Consider the following 23,645-nt stretch of genomic DNA (forward strand, 5'->3'; position numbering starts at 1 on the left):
AGCCCTGTGTCATTTTCCCCATTATTTCCTGGAATCCCAGAGTCTCCTGAGCTGGAAGGGACCCACAAGGATCCAGTCCAGCCCCTGGCCCTGCACAGACACCCCAACAACCCCCACCCTGTCCCTGACAGCATTTTCCACTTGAATTCTGGCAAAAAACCCAAAACTCTTCAACAAGTTCCACCCCTGAAATCAGGCTTGAAATGCTTCTTAATTACAAAAGTTAAATATTTATTTATACAAATATGATGAGAAAAATCTCATGCAGACTCTTCACACACAGGAACAGAACCCAAATCCAACTGGGATGGCTTCACCACAGAACTGGGGTTGGAAGGCTGAGGGGAACCCTGCCCACGGCAAGTTCTGGGCCGGAGAGTTCTCCTATGGAACATGTGCCAAGATTTCCACACTCTTCACCAAGATTTACAATGAATAGCTGATTACTACTACTCAGAGGACTGGACAGGGACGGATGAGCAGTGGGAGCGGGTCCTGCAGACCACCAGACCCCACACGCTTGGTGGAAATGCAGAGGTGCCAAAAGATTGCTTGAGATAATTCCCCTAAGTGATGGAAATGCCTTGAGATTGCTCTGGATGGCATCTGCTTCTGCTTAATTATAAATCTGCATCGGAGTCATAACTTGTGTATATTACAAGTAATTTGCATAATTAAAACAATTAAGGGATCGACATATCATGGCAATTAGAAATGCATCGAACTCTGGATGTTGTACAAAAGAGAGCTTCAATATGAAACATTAATTCTTTGAGAACAGAATATCCTTCCCATTCCTGCAGAACAGCCTTCCCCACTGCAGCGGGCGCTCCCCAAACTCCGTCCAGAGGCAGCTTTCCCTGGGACCCCCCTCTCCTGGCGCTGCCCTGGGACCCCGAGCGTCTCCTCCTTCCTTGGAACCCCTTCCCGCAGGCACGTGTCTTTATTGCCAGCTCCACTCGCTCTTATCTCATTTTCCGCAGCCTTATCCTGTTTTCCTTGTCCCTCTTTTTGAGGATGAGGATGAACTGATTGAAGAAATGCTCCTGGTCCTTCTTCTTCGGGACGAGGCGGAAGCGCTGGTCCCGGCCATGCTTCTCGGCGAACTCCTTGAAGGTTGTCCTGTGGAAAAGGCAAAGTCCTTTGGAAAGGTGCGAGGTTGTCCCTGTGGAAAAGGGGACCTGGGCAGCTGGGGCAGTGCCTGCCACCCCCAGGCTCCTGCCCTGCACCCACACCAACAACCAGGGTATGGAAAAGGGGACTGGGGAGCTGGGGCTGTGCCCGCCACCTGTCACAGACATCTTTCATGGAAAATCCTTTCCTTAGGATTTTTCCTCCTGAGAAGCTGAGAGGCCTCAGGAACAAAATGTACCCAATGGTTATCTGCTGCTGTGGGATGCAACAGGTGCAGCTGGGATTGGGCTCATGTGCTTGTTTCTAATTCATGGCCAATCACAGCCCAGCTGGTTTGGACAGAGAGTCCGAGACACAAACCTTTGTTATCATTCTTTCCTATTCTATTCTTAGCCAGCCTTCTGATGAAATCCTTTCTTCTATTCTTTTAGTATAGTTTTAATGCAATATATATCATAAAATAATAAATCAGCCTTGTGAAACATGGAGTCAGATCCTGGTCTCTTCCCTCATCCAAGAACCCCTATGAACACGGTCACACACCCTCAGCCCCAGGCTCCTGCCCTGCACCCACACCAAGAACCAGGGCATGGGAGTGGGTGACAGGAACGGGATGGAGAATCCTCCTCTTCCTCCTGGAAGAATGGAGAATCCTCCTCTTCCTCCTGGAAGAATGGAGAATCCTCCTCCTCCTCCTCCTGGGATGGAGGAAGGTGACCCCGCACAAGGGCTCTGGGCACTGGGGCAGCCAGCAAGGATTAGAATGGGATTTCAGAGGGGTTGGTGGCTGGCAGGAGGCTGCTGAGCCATTAAAGCCACGCTCACAGAGCAGTGACAAGGAGGTTTTATTTCAGCTCCAGCATGTTTTGTATTTCCAAGGCGAGCTCCCTCCTAGCAGGGTTTTCTACCTTCATTGCCTTTCAGGCTGCATGCCCGGCTCCTTTCCCCAAGGTGACTCTTTGCTTTTTATTGGAAATATTTGGGATTTATTCCTCTCATTGTGTGCCTAAATCAAGGCAGGGAAAGGAGCTTCCTCAGTGCTTTGCTGTCACAGTCAGCTCCCAAAACCCTTCAGGGGTGAAATGCTCCTGGCCTCTGGGCCAGCACAGCTTTTCCCCTGGGCACTGGGAATATCAGTGCTGGAAGCAGAGTTTGGGTGGGACACCAGCCCAGAATATCCCTAATTGTGTTGCAAAATGTTTCTTGTAATTACAATTATTCCAGCCCCACGTGCTGTCTGGAGCCGTGTGCCCACGCAGGTCATGGTGAATAATTATCTGCATGTTTTATCAGAGAAAACAGTCATTTCTTTGTTCCAGCAATTTAACAATATTTACAATATAAACCCCTTTATTTTCATGTAATTTACAAATGAGAGAGCACTGCCCTAAGCACTGCCACTGTGTGAGTCTGGATCCACCACTAGAAAAACAAAGTAAAACATAAATTGTGCCTTGCACGCTGTATTTTAATTTAATCACAGAATTGTGGAGTCACAGAAGGCTTTGGGTTGGGAGGAATCTCAGAGATCATCTTGTTCCAACTTCCTTCCATGGGCAGGGACACATTCCATGAATTTAATGGCATGGCATTAACGGGAACTTTGAGAAATTATATTTCTCTTCCACCAAAGCCCAAGACTAAATGCAATTTCTGAGTAATTACACCTGCATGTGTAATATGGATGAGACTGAACACTGTGGTACTGATTTTCCATAAGTAATGTGTGTTCTATAATCACTGCATATACAGGAATATAAAATAAATGTGCTGTGCAAAGTGGTGCACATTCTGAGGGAGAGAGGGAGAGGGGAAGGGACAGGGACAGGGAGAGTGGGAGACACAGATGGAACATTTCCTCTCCCAGGAATACCACAAAATTCTGGAGAACACCAGGGAAGAGATGCCACCCCAGCATTGGAACTGGCATCTTCCTCTTGCTAGGAAGAATTCTGCGCTGCAAAGCTCAGCCTAAATGACAAAGCCGAGCTTCCCAACCCTTCCAAAGGCAACACCCACCTTGGGGATAACTTGGATTCTTCCAGAAGCTTCTTGAATTCTTCCTTGGCCAACAGCAGCTTGTTCTTCTTCTCTTTGTACTCCTCCCTGACCCGGGTCTTGACAAACTGCTCGAAAATCTGGCCAGGGAAGGGAGCCAGGACAAGGAGTCATGGGCAAAGCCCCTGGGGGGCTGTGGCAAGCCCAGTCCTCATCCTCCTCCCCTCGTGTCCAGGAGTTTCCATCCCATCACCTCCAAGGACTCGGCCCTCTGTCCTGGCAGTAATTGGGCATTAATTAAAGGGTAGCAGCACTGGTACTGATCCCAGAGCCCCAGACTGGTTTGGGCAGGACGGACTCAAAGCCCAGCCATAGCTGATAAAATGATTCCATGGCTCCAAGGAACGTCTCTTGACTGATTCATCGTGCCCAGGTGTTGTCCTTGCCCATTCCCTGAAACGAATCCCAAACTCCCTGCTCAGGCTCTTGAGTAGCCCTTTCCATCCTGGCAGCTCCTCATACATTTTCATTCCTGTGTTTCCTTATTATTTTGTTTCACTTTTTTTTTTTTCCTTAGGAAAGGAGATATTGGAAAGGGAGCAAATGAAGATGTATGTGCCCATTCCTGTGGTAAATACCTACAGGAAGCTCTCTGGAGAACCATGGGACAATATGGAATAAGTTCATTTTTCATCCTGTTTATTTAAAAAATGGACCATTCAATATTAAAAATTATTCCTTCTGCAGGATGACAAAAGACTTTTAAGGGAGAGAAATACCCACAGAACAGCAGTGTTCACCTTCTCTGCAAACCCCTGCATCTCTCCTGAATTCCATAGACTCATCTGCAGACCTTGGAACCAACCCTTAGTGATAATTAATGCCCAAATTACCAGGGCAGCAAAACCCCACATCCCTTTTGAGCTCCCCAGAAAAACCCAACCCTGGCAGGGAGCCCCCAGTGCTCTGTCCAGTGGGGTCAGCACCAGTCCCTGCCAGACCCTGGGAAAGGTCCTAAACACTGGAAATCCAGCAGTGTCCCTGCACTATCCCAAGAATCCAGGGCAGAACCATTCCTCTGGGGCCATTTCCCTGAGATCCCAGCCAGGTTCCCCATTCCCAGGTCCCCATTCCCAGGCTCCCATTCCCAGGTTCCCCATTCCAGGTCCCCATTCCCATGTCCCCATTCCCAGGTCCCCAATTCCCATATCCCCATTCCCAGGTTCTCCAATTCCCAGGTCCCCATTCCCAGGTTCCCCATTCCCAGGTTCCCCATTCTCATGTCCCCATTCCCAGGTTCCCCATTCTCAGGTTCCCCATTCCCATGTCCCCATTCCCAGATCCCCATTCCCAGGTTCCTTATTCCCATGTCCCCATTCCCATGTCCCCATTCCCAGATCCCCATTCCCAGGTTCCTTATTCCCATGTCCCCATTCCCATGTCCCCATTCCCATGTCCCCATTCCCAGGTTCCCCATTCCCAGGTTCCCCATTCCCAGGTTTCCCTGGCTCAGGAGCTGTTCCTGCACCCCATGGGTCGCTGTGATCAAACCTTGGAGCCCCTGCTTGTCCAAGGAGAGAGCCCTGAGAACCACAGAATATCCTGATTGGGAAGGGACTCACAACTCCCAGACCTCCCAAAACCCCACAGAGTCCAACTCCCAGACCCCAAACCCCATGGATTCCAGCTCCCAGACCCCAAACCCCATGGATTCCAGCTCTCAGACCCCAAACCCCACAGAGTCCAACTCCCAGACCCCAAACCCCACCCTGTGCCTGGTGAGCATCCCCTCAATGGGCAGAGCCAAACCTGGGAGTGTCCCCAGGGAAATTCTGATTTTACAGAATTCTTCTCCCCTCCCAGGGGAGCTGCTGCAGGCTCCTGGTCAGGCTGGGGCACAGGGCACTCACCTGGGGCACAGGGCACTCACCTGGGGCTCGGGGCACTCAGCTGGGGCATGGGCCACTCACCTGGGGGACAGGGCACTCACCTGGGGCTGGGGCACTCACCTGGGGCACTCACCTGGGGCATGGGCCACTCACCTGGGGCACTCACCTGGGGCATGGGGCACTCACCTGGGGCACGGGGCACTCACCTGGGGTTCGGGGCACTCACCTGGGGCACGGGGCACTCACCTGGGGGACAGGGCACTCACCTGGGGCTCAGGGCACTCACCTGGGGCACTCACCTGGGGGACAGGACACTCACCTGGGGCACGGGGCACTCATCTGGGGCTGGGGCACTCACCTGGGGCACGGGGCACTCACCTGGGGCATGGGGCACTCACCTGGGGCACGGGGCACTCACCTGGGGCACTCACCTGGGGCTCAGGGCACTCACCTGGGGACAGAGCACTCACCTGGGGACAGGGCACTCACCTGGAGCTCAGGGCACTCACCTGGGGCTCAGGGCACTCACCTGGGGCACGGGGCACTCACCTGGGGCACTCACCTGGGGCTCGGGGCACTCACCTGCTTCCTCTCCTCGGGGTTGAGCAGGAGGTAGCGCGGGTCAAACACGATCTTGTGCAGCTCCTTCTCCCACGTGGAGAACGCCGACACCTGGGCACACAGAGCAGGATTTTGTGAGGCAAGGGGTGAGTGAACGCTCCTGAGCTGGGCAGCACCCTTGGCGTGGCTGATTCTAACCCCGGGCAGAGCTCTGGTGGCCCTTGTCACAGACATCTTTCATGGAAAATCCTTTCCTGAGGATTTCTCCTCCTGAGAAGCTGAGAGGCCTCAGGAACAAAATGTACCCAATGGTTATCTGCTGCTGTGGGATGCAACAGGTGCAGCTGGGATTGGGCTCATGGGGTTGTTTCTAATTCATGGCCAATCACAGCCCAGCTGGCTCGTGTTTTGTGGAGATAGCCAAAAACTCCACAATTTGTGGAAGTTGTAAAGCCAGTGTGTTTATTACAGTACCGGACGCATATGGAGATTCTGATCTCCACACAACTTCCACAGAGTTGAGGAGTTTTTGGCTATCTCCACAAAACACTCGGACTCTCTGTCCCAGACACAAACCTTTGTAATCATTCTTTCTTTCTCTATTCTTAGCCAGCTTTCTGATGAAATCCTTTCTTCTATTCTTTTAGTATAGTTTTAATGTAATATATATCATAAAACAATAAATCAGCCTTGTGAAACACGGAGTCAGATCCTGGTCTCTCCCCTCCTCCTCAGACCCTGTGCACACGGTCACAGCCCCTCAGGGCCAGGATGGGTTTGCTCCTCTGGAGATGCTCCCTCCCCAGCCATGCTCCAGGAGCCTGCAGCAGGCAGGAAATGCCATTTTCTGCTGCACTTTGGGCACCACAGGCACCAATGCCCACCAGAGGGACAATTCCAACCCCAGAGCTGGAGCTGGGACCCAGCTGAGGCACACAGGGAGGGCTGGCAGTGAACGCCCTGAGAGCAGCACAGGGATGGGAATGTGCCATCCTGCAGGATCCTCCTGAGCCGTGGGATCACAGGGCACTTTGGGCTGGAAGGGACCTCAGAGACCGCCCAGATCCATCCCCTGCCTGGGCAGGGACAGCTCCCACCAGCTCAGAAGCTTCTACAACATCCCTGCTAATTCACTGCCGACAGAAAAATCTGAAGGAAATAAAATATTCTAACCACTCCAACTAATTACAAAAGAATGAATTCACTAAAAAAAAAAACCAAGCAAAAAGGATGTGAAGTATAATTAAACAGTAATTAACACTCCAGCAGGAAAGCTCTGATGAAGTAAAGTGGCTTTAAGTGGACTCGTTTTCCTCTCAGAGTGGCTTGAGAGTGGAAAATCCAAAGCTCAGGCTGGCTTGGGGACCAAGGAAAATCCAAAGCTCAGGCTGCCTTTGGGATCCAAGACCTTTGGGGTACCCAAAGCCCAGGCTGCCTTTGGGATCTGGGGCAATTGGAAAATCCAAAGCTCGAGCTGCCTTTGGGATCCAAAACCTTTGGGATCCCCAGAGCCCAGGCTGCCTTGGGGATCTGAGACCTTTGGGATCCCCAAAGCTCGAGCTGCCTTTGGGATCCGAGACCTTTGGGATCCCCAAAGCCCAGGCTTGGATTTTTGGGATCCGAGACCTTTGGGATCCCCAAAGCCCAGGCTTGGATTTTTGGGATCCGAGACCTTTGGGATTGCCAGAGCACAGGCTGCCTTTGGGATCCCCAAAGCTCGAGCTGCCTTTGGGACCTGAGACCTTTGGGATCCCCAAAGCCCAGGCTGCCTTTGGGATCTGAGATCTTTGGGATCCCCAAAGCTCGAGCTGCCTTTGGGACCTGAGACCTTTGGGATCCCCAAAGCCCAGGCTGCCGTTGGGATCTGAGGCCAGGTCCCCCCAGCATCCCCTTCCCACAGCCCGAGCTCCCCTCCCTGTGCCCCTGTCCTGAGCTCTGGGGTTTCCAGCACCAGGAATTCTCTTTTCCTGGTGCCTTTCACACTCTCCTGCACATCAGCTTTGCCCCCTGCACAAATCCCCCTCTGAGTTCAGGCTAATTAAGCTCAGACTAGTTCATCACATAATCATTCCAGCTGATGATTCTGTGCTCAGCAATTATTACACTGCACATTTGGCAAACATCACCTACAATAACCTGGTAATTCTGATTTCATCCCAGGTACACCTCACACACAAATCCCCCTCTCTCCCCGGGACTAAGAAGGGAGAACCTTGAGCAAAAACAGCCCCTGGAATCCTTTCAGAAGCCTTGAGAGCAGCCCAGCAGGGAGAAGACCTTGCTGGAAATTCTGGCTTAGAACCTGGATATTTTGATGCTGGGTGGGAGAGGGAGCCAGGAGGAACCTTAAATTTTCCTCTCCCTCTTAGAATTTTGTGGAAACTTTGAAACTTCCAGAAGAATATCCAGATTACATTCTGCCAGAGGAAAACTCACCCCAGACTTCAGAATAAAGAGTGGCTGTGTCTTGGAGCTCCCCCAAACCCCCTCTATTTTTAAAATGTTACAATAAATATTCTTCTCTTGACGTAATTTCTGTGGGAAGCTGCAGAAATCCACTGGCAAACTCCATCTGCTTCGAGCTCTTTGTGATTCCATCCAGCAGCTCCTTCAGGAGGAAAGGGCAGGGGGTGGTCATTAAATAATCAGATTTAAATGGCATTAATGGTCTCCCTGTGCTTCAGCCACGCCAAGCAGCTGCTGCTGAGCTGGACAGTTGGAAAATGTTCAGGGTAAAAGCAAAGTAACCTCTTCCCTCCCCATCTTTAAACATCAGCGAATCCAAACTGTGGATTTCCCAAATTTCTTTCTTTTGGGAGAAAATCTTACATAGAAACACCTGAGAATCCTGTTCTAGAACACCCCTAATCCTTCCAAGTACTGACTTATTGCCCCCCGAGTTCCAATCTGCCAGCAACGTGCTCACCCAGGGCTCCTTCATGGCCCTTCTGCATTTCTGCAGCATAAATAACAAGCTGGATTAATAAAGCAGCTCTGGCGTGGGGATAATTCATTGCTGAGCTGCTGAAGCTCTAATTATCCCCCTTTAAAGCCTGCTGATTGCTGGGATAAATTTTATAGGCTTTAGTGCCTGACAAGAGCCACCTTGGGCTGCATCTCCTACAGGAGTGACATTCCCCTTATGGGATGCACGTGGCAGCGTGGGGAGGCACAGGATCTGCACCCACTGCTCATTTTACCCCTCCCTGTCCCCCTGAGCCCAAACCCAGAGCATTCCCTGTTCCTGCAGCTCAGCACAGCTGGAATCATCTCCACAACATCCTTCCCAAGGATCTGGATAAGCATTAATGGCTTTATGCTGCTGGAGGATGGGGTTAGATGGGAGATTGGGAATTGGGAATTGTTCCCTGGCAGGGTGGGCAGCCCTGGCACAGGTGCCCAGAGCAGCTGGGGCTGTCCCTGCATCCCTGGCAGTGCCCAAGGCCAGGCTGGACACTGGGGGACAGTGGGAGGTGTCCCTGCCATGGCAGGGGTGGAATGGGGGGGATTTGGGGTCCTTTCCACCCCAAACCACTGATGATCCCAGGATTTTGGATGGGCAGTCAGTGCAATTGGCTCCCCAGTGCTGGAGTCCCTGGGGTCTGTGGTGATGGGCACCCAGAGCTGGCCAGGACAGGGCAGTGCCCACAGCCCCACGTCCCCCTGAGCCCCTGCTGGGAGAGCTGCAGGCTCTGGACACCCTGGGGTTTGTCTGGAAAGGGTCCCAGTTCCCAGGGGTGGCACTGGGGACACGGACAGTGTCACAGGGCTCGGGGACAGGACCCCAGCGTGGCTCCTGCCGTGGCTGCTGGGCCAGGCCATGGCTCCAGGGCTGTGCTGTATGCAGGGAGGGCCATTCCTTACCCCCCTCTCCAGCAGCATGTCCCTGAAGTGGGTGATCCTCTCCTCCAGGGGCGGTGAGATCCGTGGGGCTGAGCCTTCCTCCCCTGCCTGCTCCTCCTCAGCGCCAGCTGGGCCCGCAGCCTGGCACTGCTCTGTTCTGCACAGGAAAACACACACAGGGTCAGCACTGCTCTGTTCTGGACAGGAAAACACACACAGGGTCAGGCACTGCTCTGTTCTGGACAGGACACACACACAGGGTCAGGCACTGCTCTGTTCTGCACAGGGCACACAAACACAGGGTCAGGCACTGCTCTGTTCTGCACAGGGCACACACACAAGGTCAGGCACTGCTCTGTTCTGCACAGGGCACACACACAGGCTCAGCCACACTCCCCTGCACAGGCATTTCCATCCTTTGGATCCTTGATCCTCCCTGGAGCATCCCAGAACCTCCCACGCCCAGAGCTGGGCACCAAACCTGGGCTGGAGGGGCTGCAGGGGATGGAGCAGCTCCTGCTGGGGCAGGAGGGACACTTGGAGCCACCAGAGGGATCTGCCACCCAAAGTCAAACTACAGCAACGTGACAGCTTCATACAGCCCTGCCAAGGAGGGGGCACCTTAAAGGGGGCATTTTTCATGGCAAAAATCACCATAAAGGATCCACTTCAGCACAGCTGTAATAATCTACTGATGCCTCAGGTTTGGCTTTTCTATTTTCCCATTCTGTGCTGCTTTAGTGTGTGGGTCTGGGCTCACATCAGGGGATGCTGAGCTCTGTGCACAGAGCAGGGAGACAAAACAATTCCTGCTCCAGCTGGGCACCAAGGACAAATGATCCAAATCTCAGCCCAAGAGCACAAACCCCGTGGGCTGGAGAGAGAAAAACAAGCAGGGTGGGACTGCAGGGGCTAAAGCTGCAATGGGACAATGAACTGCAAGGTGCAAATGGAGCAGAACTGATCCCAGGGACAGAGCCCGTGCCCGGCCGTGCATTTTGGGGCCATTTTGGTTCATCTTGGGTGCAGCCCTGGCTGGGCTCTGGTGCTGCCCAAGGTGCATCCATGGAGGGGATGCTTTGAATGAATCCCTGCTTTACTCTGTGCCTCTGTCCAGCTGAACTAGGTCAGGTTTCCCAAGGCCTCACAGCACAAAGGCTGTGCTGCCCTCTCAGGATGCCTGGCACGGAGCTGGGCACTCTGCACAGCCCAGAGCTGCATTTCCAGTCGTGCCTTCAGCAGAGTGCGAGGCACACCTGGGAATGGAGGTCAGAACCAGCAGCTCCTGGGGCTGAGCAGGGAAAATCTGCTGCACCTGAGGGAGGGAAACCTTGATCCAGTGCCTTTGGAATGACCCACAGCCTTGTCTGCAACCCTTTGACAAAGGAAGAGTCCCCCAGGCAAACCCAGGTGATGTGCATGGGAAACAGAGGCTGCAGAGAGTCCTGGCCCTGGCGAGGGCTGCACACCTGGAGAATGCTCCATCATTCACCCACACAGGACCAAAACTGCTTTAACTCGCCCTCCTTTGGACCAGCCCTTCCCACTGTTAGACAGACACAAGGAAACTTTAGAACTCACTTATTTCTCTTGGTTTTGATGCTCAGATCATCATTTTCATCCCCTGCACAAGAGCTAACACACTTGTCTGCTGAAAAGAAATAAGTCATTATCAGATTTGAACGAGATAAATGGGGATACAAATTCCTGAGATTGACTTCTCTTCCCTGTCTCTGCTGCTCAGGTATTTCCTGGTTTTCACCCCCACAGAGGGTTTTAGAAATAACAAGTATTTTATAAAATCCTCAGAATTGCCTTCATCCAAATGGAAGGAACAGCAATAAAGCGACCGTTTCCAGTCAGCAAAATTCCTCATTTTTCATTCATGGCATGATTGCTTTAAATCTTATTATTGTTTCACCTGATCCTCCCTCCTCCCTTCCCTTCAAAATGCAACCGAAGACATTCCTGCAAAGCCATTTCTGTGCTGACAGCCTGAGGGATCCCCTGGAGGTAATTCTGTCCCATTTCTCCTCCTGGGGTCTCAGAATGCTTTGCCAGGAATTCCAGCAGCACCTGGCAGGGCTGGGGAGATCCAGCCAGCCCCACACTCCTGAGGCTGCAGAGCAGCTCCAAGGCCAGGTCAGCCCTTGGTCAGGCCAAGCTCCTCAAAGCTTGGATTTTCACTCACAGGCAATGGGAACAAATCCTGAATTCTGAAAACAAATCCTGAATTCTGACCCCTTTTCTCTTCTCCTGTGCCAGCTGCAGCTCTCCCCAAAGCCCCCAGGGACAGTGCCAGGAGCCAGATCCCTGCAGGGCCTGCACTGGAGGGTCCCAGCACAGGGGCTGGCAAATATTCGTGTGCTGGATGCAGGGATGGGCTTCAGCCTCTTGTCTGAGTGCCAAAGGGCCCCAAACACCGGGGCAATTCAGAAATGACATCAGCACTGGTTTCAGGAGTTCTGCCAACTGTGCCCAAGGCCAGGCTGCAATGGGATTGGCTTTGAGGTCCTTCCCCACCCAACCATGCCACGATCTGGTGACTCCATAATGTCCATTTTCCGTGAATTAGCTGGGAAGTCCTGCTCAGCCCCAGCAGCCAGGCAGACCCTGAGCAGCTGGGGAAGAGATCAGAGCAGATCCGTTGCTCTGGAGGAGCTGCCCTGCGCCCCAGGCCCGTGGGAGCCACCAGGGAGGAGCCACATCGACCTCCTGGAGCAAACCCTTGGTGCAGGAGGAGGAATTGAGAAATGAGCAATTTCTCATTTCTGCCCGAATTTAAAAGCACTTGATCCCTCAGCAGAGACAGCCCCAAGCATCCCGTGGATAACTTTGCTTGACATCGGTTTTTTTTTTTATTTTTTAAGATGTTTGATTTGAAAATTCTAATTAAATCTCAGCAGCAGCCACTCAGCTAAATAAATGTGGGAAGCATTGTTGGGAACACTCAGCTCGTTTGTGTTATTTATTTACTGGAGATTACAAGCTAAGAGAAGAGGTAACAAATAATCCCCCTCACCTCAGAGCTAATCTATACTAATTATGAACTGCTCCAACCCTGAGCAACCACAGGGCCCAATTACAGCAGGGAGGATTAAGATATTTAACAACAATGGAAAACCAGGAGCATGAATCAAATCTTTGTGGTAGAGATAATAAACGGAAAGCATGGAGCGCAGCAAAAAATAGATTTTTGAAGTGGCACCTATCAGCCCTGAGTTCAGACTCTGCTGTTAATTAATTACAGAGCAGGAACAATGATGCAGACCATGAACAATGACCCTCAGCTTTGTCTCTGGCCATCCCTTGGCAGGAATTCACTGAGCTCGCAGCAGATCCTGCAATTAAAAGCTCCGTGTTTCTCCTGAAGGATGAATTTCAGCAGATAGGCTTTGGAGGAATTTCATCCACAGCTAAAGCTCTTCAAGCCATACACAAAAATTATACAGAAATGTACCCACAAGCACCTGCTGTGGAAATTCAGAGGGAAAAATGGAATTACAGGCTGTGTCAACAGGAGGACACTGACAGAGAGCCCTCCTTGGAGCTGCTTTGCTGCTGACAGAGGAGCTGAAAATGGCCACTCTTATCTCCCTGCAGGGACGGGCTGCTGTTTCTGTGGGGTTTGCAGCGTTTGTTTGGGGTTTATAGCAGTTCTTTGGGGTTTGCAGAGGTTATTTGGGCTTTGCAGAGGTTCTTTGGGCTTTGCAGAGGTTATTTGGGCTTTGCAGAGGTTCTTTGGGGGTTTGCAGGGGTTCTGTGGGGTTTGCAGGGGTTCTGTGGGGTTTGCAGCAGCTAATTAGGGGTTTATAGCAGTTATCTGGGGGTTTGCAGAAGTTCATTGGGGTTTGCAGTGGTTATTTGGGGTTTGCAGGGATTCTTTGGGGTTCGCAGGGGTTCATAGCAGTTATTTGGTGTTTGCAGTGGTTATTTGGGGTTTGCAGAGGTTATTTGGGGTTTATAGCAGTTATCTGGGGGCTTGCAGGGGTTCTTTGGGGTTTGCAGCGTTTGTTTGGGGTTTATAGCAGTTATTTGGGGTTTGCAGAGGTTATTTGGGAGTTTGCACTGGTTATTTGGGGTTTGCAGGGGTTCATTGGGGTTTATAGCAGTTCTTTGGGGTTTGCAGGGGTTCACTGGGGTTTATAGCAGTTATTTGGGGTTTGCAGTGGTTAATTAGGGTTTTGCAGGGGTTCTTTGGGGTTTATAGCAGTTACTTGGGGTTTGCAGGGGTTCACTGGCAGCTGTACCCCCAGACCAAAGCCAGTGCCCATCCCTGGTGCCTGGGGGGACAGGGTAGGTCCCACAGCAGCCTGGCAGTGCCACCACCCCAATTCAGTTACAAAACACAGCACCTGCAAACAACCACAAAACCCTCACTTCTGTGCCCCTCGAGTTTTCCCCCTCCCCAGCAAGGAGCAAGCAGCAGCTGGAGGATGTGGCTGTTCCTTCACCACCAAAACCAGAATATTCAAGAACCCCGAGCAGCCAGCCAAGGTCAGGAGCAGCTCCAAGAGCTGCCATGGCTGATGTCCCCAGCAAGGGACAGCCAGGGTGGAGCCTCAGGAGCGCTAACATGGACACAGCAGCTCCCAGGAGCGGGGGAGCCTTTCCCCCAAAGCTCCCTGCTGGGATTTCCTTCCCCCAAAGCTCCCTGCTGGGATTTCCTTTCCCCCAAAGCTCCCTGCTGGGATTTCCTTTATCCCAAAGCTCCCTGCTGGGATTTCCTTTATCCCAAAGCTCCCTGCTGGGATTTCCTTCCCCCCAAAGCTCCCTGCTGGGATTTCCTTTCCCCCAAACCTCCCTGCTGGGATTTCCTTCCCCCAAACCTCCCTGCTGGGATTTCCTTTCCCCCAAAGCTCCCTGCTGGGATTTCCTTTATCCCAAACCTCCCTGCTGGGATTTCCTTTCCCCCAAAGCTCCCTGCTGGGATTTCCTTTATCCCAAAGCTCCCTGCTGGGATTTCCTTTATCCCAAAGCTCCCTGCTGGGATTTCCTGCTGCACAGCTTGGCTGGGTGATCCCCAGCCATGGAGTGATGCCCTGCAGGGTGATCCCATCCCCAGCTCTGGGAGCAGGCAGTGATGCCCTGCAGGGTGATCCCATCCCCAGCTCTGGGAGCAGGCAGTGATGCCCTGCAGGGTGATCCCATCCCCAGCTCTGGGAGCAGGCAGTGATGCCCTGCAGGGTGATCCCATCCCCAGCTCTGGGAGCAGGCAGTGATGCCCTGCAGGGTGATCCCATCCCCGGCTCTGGGGGCAGGCAGTGATGCTCTGCTGATGCACACCCTGAGCTCGGGCAGTGAAGCACACTGTGCCTCCTGAGATGAGAGGGACTGCAGCCAGCAGAGATCCAGCTCCTGCAGGAGGCCTCCTGCTCCTCTGCAGCAGGGGGGAGGCTCAGTGCCCAGCCCAGCATTGCAGGGAAAACAAGGAATTTGTGACCAACGTGGATTTCCCTCCATCGGGAATGCCCCCAGGCCACCCTCTCTAACTCAGGGTCTCACAGCTCCACCAGCACACCCAGCCCAGCTCCAGGGGCTCCAGGGGCTCAGGGAGAGGGGAACAAGGCCAGGTTGGGCTGTTGGTTACTTGGTGCCGCCTCCAGCTTGCGCTTGTGCGGGGGGTCCTCGAGCAGGCGCTTGATGTCCCCGCGGTGCCGCAGGTCCAGCGGCCGCTCCCACACCGACAGCTGCATGCTGGGGTTGAAGAAGAACACCCGGTCATCTCCAGTCCACACCACACACCTGCTCCAGGAGACACAGCAGCCTCAGAGCCTGCCCAGAGACAGCAATGCGCCCACAGCAGGGCACTGCAGCCCTGGGACACACGGGGACACACCTGGGACAGACCTGGGACAGACCTGAGACACCGGGGACAGACCTGAGACACCTGGGGACAGACCTGGGACAGACCTGAGACACCGGGGACAGACCTGGGACAGACCTGAGACACCAGGGACAGACCTGGGACAGACCTGGGACAGACCTGAGACACCGGGGACAGACCTGGGACAGACCTGAGACAGACCTGAGACACGTGGGGACAGACCTGGGACAGACCTGAGACACCTGGGGACAGACCTGGGACACCCGGGGACAACTGAGGACAGACCTGGGACAGCCCTGAGACACCCGGGGACAGACCTGGGACACCCGGGGACAGACCTGGGGACAGACCTGGGACACCCGGGGACAGACATGGCACACCTGGGGACAGACCTGGGACACCCGGGGACAACTGAGGACAGACCTGGGACAGCCCTGAGACACCCGGGGACAGACCTGGGGACAGACCTGGGACACCCGGGGACAGACCTGGGGACAGACCTGGGGACACCCGGGGACAGACCTGGGGACAGACCTGGGACAGCCCAGGCACACCCTGGGCACACTGCAGGGACATTGCAGGGACACCTCCCTGTGCCATCCCCATGGCATCCCAATGACATCCCTGTGCCATGCCCATGCCAATCCCTGTGCCATCCCAGCTCTTGCAGAAGGAAGGGGAGATCCAGGAATCCAGGCAGAGACAGGCTGGGCTGGCAGGGTCACATGGATCCCTGGATGTGCCCAAGGCCAGGCTGGATGGGCTGGGAGCAAAGGTCCCATGGGTGTCAGCCCCCGGGTATAAACTAAAGAAACTAAACCAGGTCTAAACTGATTATTCTAGGGGTAAAGGAGATAGAAATCCTTCTATCAACCACTCAGGCCACAAAGTGCAGAGAGGTTTGTCTGTTTAAAAATCCCACAAGAGCTTGACCCAGCTCCTGCTGTCAGTGCTCGGGGCATGAGGCACAGCCTGTGTCGGACACACAGACAGACAGACAGACCCTGTACAGCAAGGAGCTGGGACAGGCAGGAGCTGGCCCTGGAAAGCAGCACCACCTCTTTGCAGTGCTGCTTTTCCTTTTCCCTGTGCCCCAGCCCAGTGCCAGCCCAGCCGGGGCACAGCTGCCCTGCAGACCCCAGGCTTTGGCTGCTGCTCCCTCCCTCACCCTCCTCAGGCCATGGGGATGGAAAAGCTCTGCCAGGAGCCCCCAGCCATGCTGCTGGAGCCCTGGCAGTGCTGTGCCCCTGTGGCAGCCCAGGAAGGGCCCTGGCAGCTCCTCACCACGGCGATCCTGGCACTGGGGCCGATGCCACGGGCTTGTTCCCGCTGGGAGCGCTGTCAGCCTCGCTCAGCAGCTTGAAGGAGTGATCCTGGGGACACACAGGGGTCAGTGAGCACACAGAGCAGCTGCACAGAGCTACTCCGGGGTACAAATCCCCCCTGTGGCCAGAACTGCAGGAGAGGCTTTATGGACAGGCTTTATGGACAGCCAGCTGCCTCTGGAGCAGCCCAGATCAGTGGGGGTTACAAAAACGCCTCCCCATGTAGAGCAGCACACGTGGAAAAGCAGCCAAGCAGTTCTGTCCATGCCAGCAGCTCCCGTGGCACAGTGGGTGACGGGCAACCCTGAGGGTGGCACCCACCAGGACAGGAACCAGCCTGGGAGCAGCGTGTGCCAGCCCTGCTCATTCCAGCAGCTCCTCTGGAACTGCTCAGGGACATTGCAGGACTGTCCCCAGCTGCTCCTCTGTCCCCAGCACACGGCAAAAACATGTCTGGAGCTGCTGGAGGGAGTCCAGAGGAGGCACCAAATGATGCCAGGGCTGGAGCCAGGCTGGGACACCTGAAGGGGCTCCAGGAGAGCTGCAGAGGGACTGGGGACAAGGATGGAGGGACAGGACACAGGGAATGGCTCCCAGTGCCAGAGGGCAGGGCTGGATGGGAGATTGGGAATTGTTCCCTGGCAGGGTGGGCAGCCCTGGCACAGGTGCCCAGAGCAGCTGGGGCTGCCCCTGCATCCCTGGCAGTGCCCAAGGCCAGGCTGGACCCTGGGGCTGGGAGCACCTGGGACAGTGGGAGGTGTCCCTGCCATGGCTGGGGTGGAATGGGGGGGTTTGGGGTCCCTTCCAGCCTAAAGTGCTCTGGAAATCCATGGGGATCAAAGCAGCCCTGATGCCCTGGCAGTGCCAGAGCTCCTGCACAGCTCCAGGGTAAGTTAAATCCACGGCTCTTGAAATTCCACAGCAGGGAAGGATCCCGAGTGCCCAGCCCAGGCCAGGCCTGAGCCGGGTTTGTGCAGCTCAGGGCTCCCGGGGGCTCTGGAGGGGGACACACCTTGTCACTGTCCCTGCCCGTGGGGACACTCTTCCTGTCCGCGTGCAGGATCAGTGCCGGGGTGCAGGCGGCTCTGCTCGGCTCCTTGCCACGCTCTGGGAGGGAGAGGAGCACATGTGGAACCAAAAAACAAAATCACACCCAGCCCAAACTGCTGAACAAACCCCAGAGCGCTGCCCGTGGCTCTGAGCCTCCTCCTGCCACTCCTCCCCCTTCAGTCACAGCCCCCGTGCCCAGGGGGCACCTCCTCTCCAGACACCCCATTGCAGGGGGACACAGGGGCAAGGGGATAAGGGGATGGGATGGGATAAGGGGATGGGATGGGATAAGGGGATGATGGGATAAGGGGATGATGGGATAAGGGGATGATGGGATAAGGGGATGGGATGATGGGATAAGGGGACGGGATGATGGGATAAGGGGACGGGATGATGGGACGGGATGATGGGACGGGATAAGGGGACGGGATAAGGGGACGGGATAAGGGGACGGGATAAGGGGACGGGATAAGGGGACGGGATAAGGGGACGGGATAAGGGGACGGGATAAGGGGACGGGATAAGGGGACGGGATAAGGGGAGGATGGGATAATGGGATGGAATTCCAGCCCAAACCACTGTGGGTTCCATGGGGCAGATTGCCCTCAAAATGCTCCTCCAATTATTTCAAAACTCCTCCGGGTACAGAACAGGCCCCCATTTGAGTCTGCTTCCCCCGGAATATCTCAGAATAATCCACCATTAAACCCATGGCATTTTGCTCAGAAGATGGCTTTATGGGAGCAAAAAAGAAGATTTACAAACAAGAGCTATTAATTTCCACATTAAAGGAGGCAGGAGCAGGCAGCTGCTGATACATATCAAAAGGGGCTGGGAATTCATCTTCCCTCCCTGGACATCTGGTAATTGGGAATCAAAGCCTTCCCAGGCACTCGGCTGCTCTGGGCACAGGAGGGGACACCCAGTGCCAGTGCCTCCCCCTGCCTGGCTGCTGGGAGGGCAAGGACAGCCCTGAGCAAGGCCTGGCACAGAGGGTGGCACAGGGGCACTGCCAGGGCAGCCCCAGGGGCACTGAGAGGGCACAAGCAATGGCCAGGGGTGATGGTGCTGCTTTTACACTCACCATTGATTTGGGAAGCAGCCATGCATTTCACCCCTCTGAAGTACAGGGTGACTTTCACCCCTGTGAAATACAGGGTGAATTTTATCCATATGAAATACAGGGTGAATTTTATCCATATGAAATACAGGGTGAATTTCATCCCACAGCCACGTGGGCTCGAAAGACAGGAAAAATTCCCCACCTTTGGAAGCTCTGATAAAAATCATGGGATGGTTTGGGTTGGAAGGGACCCCAAATCCCCCCAGTGCCACCCCAGCCATGGCAGGGACACCTCCCACTGTCCCAGGTGCTCCCAGCCCCAGTGTCCAGCCTGGCCTTGGGCACTGCCAGGGATCCAGGGGCAGCCCCAGCTGCTCTGGGCACCTGTGCCAGGGCTGCCCACCCTGCCAGGCAGGAATACACAGATGTCAACTGCAGATGGAAACTGAAACAGCAGCAGAGCCCAAAGCACAGAGCTCTGGGAGCTCTGGTTTGTGCAAAGTCCAACCCAGAGCAGGTGCCTTCCTCACTGATCCGTGAGGATGAGGGTCAGAGCAGGGAGGTGCTGTGGGCACAGAGGCCTCTGCTCCTGAGCCTCCCCTGCCCCTGAGGGGACACTGCTGCAGCACCCAGGCAGCCTCTGCTCCCTCCTGGCACATCTCCCTGTCCTTTTCCTCCTGTGAATTCTCCCTGTCCTTTCCCTCCCATGAATTCTCCCTCTCCTTTTCCTCCTGTGAATTCTCCCTCTCCTTTCCCTCCCATGAATTCTCCCTCTCCTTTCCCTCCCGTGAGTTCTCCCTGTCCTTTCCCTCCCGTGAGTTCTCCCTGTCCTTTCCCTCCCATGAGTTCTCCCTCTCCTTTCCCTCCCGTGAATTCTCCCTCTCCTTTCCCTCCTGGCACATCTCCCTCTCCTTTCCCTCCCGTGAGTTCTCCCACTCCTTTCCCTCCCGTGAGTTCTCCCTCTCCTTTCCCTCCCGTGAGTTCTCCCTCCCAGCCCATCCAGGGCCCTGGGGGCTCCCCTGCTTGCTGCAGCCCTGGTGAGCTCTCAGCTGGCAGCTCCTCGGGCATTCCCATGTGGAACACACTGCCACAGCACTCTGGGCAGCCAGCACGCAGAAAAGAAGATGGGAATAAAAACAAAATAAAAAAGAAAAAAAGAAAAAGCAAACAACCAAGAAAATAAACTAACAAAGGGAAGCCCTGAAGGCCTGTGCACAGCAGGAGCCATTCAGTTTTACACCTGCAGTTGAAGGCTGAGTGTTTGCACGCAGTGCAAGGGAAAGAGGAAAATCAAACAAAGAGGTTGTTCCTCCGTCCCCAGGCTCAGGGATCCCTCCTGGAGCGGGGCTGACTGTGCCAGGGAGGAGCCCCATCAGTGCCTCCCCCATCCCTGGAGCCCTCCCCACCGTGCCCACCAGCACCAGGTGTTCACCGGGCACACCTCCACTCTTTGCTCATTAATTACCCTCTCTGTCCCCCACCCTAAGCGCTCAAACTGAGCTGCAGCATGACAGGGAAGCCAGCATGAAACATTTCCAACTCCTGTTTCACCCCAAAGTCAGCAGCACAGCCAGCACTGGGGAGTTCTGCTGCTGCTGCTGGAGGATGAGGGGAGATGGAGATAAAGGCTCCTGATGAAAGAGGCTCCTTCTCCCAGGCTCCACCAGCACAGGGACATGAATAATTCACAGCATGCAAGGAAAGGTGAAGCAGCAAAACTGCCTTGGGTACAGCACAGAGGATGTTGGGTGTGATCACAAACAACAGAATTAGAGAGGGAGGGGAAGAGGGAAGATGGATTCAATGCCATGAGGAGCTGTGGACAAGGCATAGTCAAAATTTGTTTTGTAAGAGGCCAAACCCCCATTAATCTCAAAAAACATTAACAGTTTGACTCTTAAGTGCTCCCAAGAACTGATTTATTAAGCACACACACATCCCACACTGTGGGGTTTATCTTCCCCCAGAATCTGCACAGGCCAGCTCTGTCTGTCCCCACAGCCTCAAGGCTCCGCTCTTTGAGATCAGCCCAAAACCTCCCCTGACTGATCCCCAGCTCCTCTTCTGCTGGCTCTTACTCAGTCCAAGTGTGGGATCCCAGTTCTGGTCCCACCAGCCAGGTCCTGCCCCAGTCCAGGCACTGGGATCCCAGTCCCGATCCTACCCCAGTCCAGGCACTGGGATCCCAGTCCCGATCCTACCCCAGTCCAGGCACTGGGATCCCAGTCCCGATCCCACCCCAATCCAGGCACTGGGATCCCAGTCCCGATCCCACCCCAGTCCAGGCACTGGGATCCCAGTTCTGGTCCCACCCCAGTCCAGACACTGGGATCCCAGTCTTGGTCCCACCCCAATACAGGCACTGGGATCCCAGTCCTGGTCCCACCCCAATACAGGCACTGGGATCCCAGTCCCGATCACACCCCAGTCCAGGCACTGGGATCCCAGTCCCAATCACACCCCAGTCCAGGCACTGGGATCCCAGTCCTGGTCCCACCAGCCAGGTCCTGCCCCAATCCAGGGACACAGCTCCTGCCTGCCCACGCTGCTTTCCCCTTAACTCTGTTTCTTTGCTGCTCTGAGCACTCCTGCTGTGCCCTCCAAGTGCTCCTTTCCCCTCTCAGAACAAATCTCCTTGAGCTGAGCTTTTCTCCTTCCTGCAGCAAACACTGCCCACCCTCCCTGTCATTGTTCAGGGCATTTGGAGTGGGAACAGGAGGAGAACCCAGACAAATTCAGTGCTGGTGTGGAGTTCAGGGTCAAATGAGAACCCAGACAAATTCAGTGCTGGTGTGGAGTTCAGGGACACACTCATTCCATGTTGGGAGGCATGGGTTGGGAGGCACCTTGAAGCCCATCCAGTCCCACCCTTCCACTGTGCCAGGCTGCTCCAAGTCCTGCCCAAGCTGGCCCTGGAGCCTTGCAGGGCTGGGGCAGCCACAGCTTCCCTGGGGTGGAGGGTCAGGTGGGTTATGCCTGAGCTGATCCCTAGGAATTCCTGATAAACACCTTTGTTTCCCCAGAACAGTGCTGAGAAGGTGCCCCCAGGGCCCTGTGGTGCCCCCAAGGTGACAGTGGTACCCGTCCCTGGCTGAGTGGCCCCAGGTCAGGCAGGGGAAGCAGCAACCCAGTGTTGGGGAAGATGGAACAGGAAAGCCTTATCAATATGATTGCCTGGCAAAAGATGTTGAGAATATGGAAACTGTAAGTGAGATTGAAATGAAAGCAAGCTTTGAGATCCCTCAGTTACTGAACAACTGGAAAACAATGGCATGGCCAGCTGAAGGTGATCCCCCTTTGATGGACAACACCCTCTGCCTGCAGACAGGCCCAAGGGGCAGAGCAGACCCTACAGCTTGGCAGAAGGGCCCAAAGAGGAGTTTTTAGAGTTTAAAATGTACCACAGTATGGGAATGTAATGATTCTTATGGGCTGTTTGTAAATGCTATAGGATTTGTATATTGTATTAGATTGGTTAGTGAGAATCAGAATATTCAGCACAGAAGATTTATGGTATTGTAATGGGAATCTTACTCTCTTACTCTCTTCCCCTCTTACTTTCTTTCCCTCCCATCCTCTCTCCCCCTCTCTTCTCTCAGTCCTGCTCCAGCTGTGCCTGGGAGCTCCCAGCAGGGCCCTGCACCCAGGCCCTTTGCAATGAACCCCAAATCCCAAAAGGCCCCTGCACCCAGGCCCTTTGCAATGAACCCCAAATCCCAAAAGGCCCCTGCACCCAGGCCCTTTGCAATGAACCCCAAATCCCAAAAGGCCCCTGCACCCAGGCCCTTTGCAATGAACCCCAAATCCCAAAAGGCCCCTGCCCCCAGGCCCTTTGCAATGAACCCCAAATTCCCAACCTGGCTGCAGAGATCTCTGCTCTCCATCCATCCCCCCTGTCCTACCCCCCATGCTCCTACAGCCCAGCGGATCTGGGGGTCCCAGCCCTGCAGGACAGGGCTCAGCCTGGCTGCAGGGACACAGAGCATGGATCCATGCCCTGCCAGCCCTGGGGACAGCACCCACCTGCTCGTGCCTGCTCCAGCAGGTTGGTGGCCATCAGGGTGACGGCGGGCGCGGCCAGGGCGGTGACACGGGTGACCTGTGCTGGCACCAGGGGCCCCAGGGCAGTGTCCAGCCTGGAGGCAGAACCTGTGAGCAGAGCACAAGGGAAGGATTGATTACCTACACACACCCCACACTGTGGGGTTTATCCTCCCCCAGAATCTCCACAGGCCGGCTCTGTCTGTCCCCACTACCTCGTGGCTCATCAGAGATCATCTCAGAGTTTGAGATCAGCCCAGAACCTTCCCTGGCTGATGCCCAGCTCCGGGGGGATTTGCCCTGGTAAACAACAATTCATTCCCTTTCAAACCCTCAGCGTTCGTGCCCAGCCCTTGGCACTCGAGGCCGTGGCAGCGCTGAGCACGGGGCTGCACTGGGGGATCTCAGGGAGCTTTTCCAGCCTCAGTGATTCAGGGAATTCATCTGCTGAGCACATCTCCTGCCCCCACTGCAGGGTTAAAACAAGGTTTGCGCTCAGCTCGATTCCTGGCCACAATGCCCACAGATCTTCAGCCAGTGAAAAGTGCCAGAAATTTAAAATTAATGAAAATGCTGCCCTCAAAGTGAGAATTTGCCAGGATAGATCGATGCCCTCCCAGCAGGTCACAGCAAGATCAGTGTTCTCATTTTAAATAACACTCCTCTGGTTTCCACTGTTACTCATCACAACTTCTTGGTGTCCCACTCTATCCACGGGAAATTATTTTGCCAATACTTTAAAAGTGCAGCTTTATCCAGGGCTTCACAGTCTGCTGGGACAAGGCCCAAAGCAGAAGCTGTGATTTGCTCATGTGCATTATTCATGAGGAAGCAGTAAGGCAGGGCTGCTGCTAGAAGCAGGCCAGTTAATCCAGGCTCTCAGTCCTGCAGCAGAACTCCTGCCTGCTGCCACA

General features: G+C 54.5%; 1 protein-coding gene across 1 annotated transcript in view; it reads right to left on the reverse strand.

Annotated features, from left to right (window-relative positions):
* Positions 1–207: 207 nt before the first annotated feature.
* The window catches only part of TCERG1L (transcription elongation regulator 1 like), a 56,694-nt gene continuing 33,256 nt past the window's right edge, over positions 208–23,645 (reverse strand). Inside the window, exons 5-13 of the mRNA XM_036385699.2 lie at positions 22,714–22,839; positions 17,590–17,684; positions 16,537–16,625; positions 15,016–15,170; positions 11,007–11,076; positions 9,447–9,582; positions 5,604–5,693; positions 3,154–3,272; positions 208–1,122 (exon numbers count right to left, since the gene is read on the reverse strand). Coding sequence (XP_036241592.1) covers positions 966–1,122; positions 3,154–3,272; positions 5,604–5,693; positions 9,447–9,582; positions 11,007–11,076; positions 15,016–15,170; positions 16,537–16,625; positions 17,590–17,684; positions 22,714–22,839 — 1,037 coding nt within the window. The 3' untranslated portion in view covers positions 208–965. The remainder of the gene's footprint in view (positions 1,123–3,153; positions 3,273–5,603; positions 5,694–9,446; positions 9,583–11,006; positions 11,077–15,015; positions 15,171–16,536; positions 16,626–17,589; positions 17,685–22,713; positions 22,840–23,645) is intronic.

The sequence above is a fragment of the Molothrus ater genome, chromosome 8 (genome assembly GCF_012460135.2).
Source record: "Molothrus ater isolate BHLD 08-10-18 breed brown headed cowbird chromosome 8, BPBGC_Mater_1.1, whole genome shotgun sequence".
Classification (NCBI taxonomy): domain Eukaryota; kingdom Metazoa; phylum Chordata; class Aves; order Passeriformes; family Icteridae; genus Molothrus; species Molothrus ater.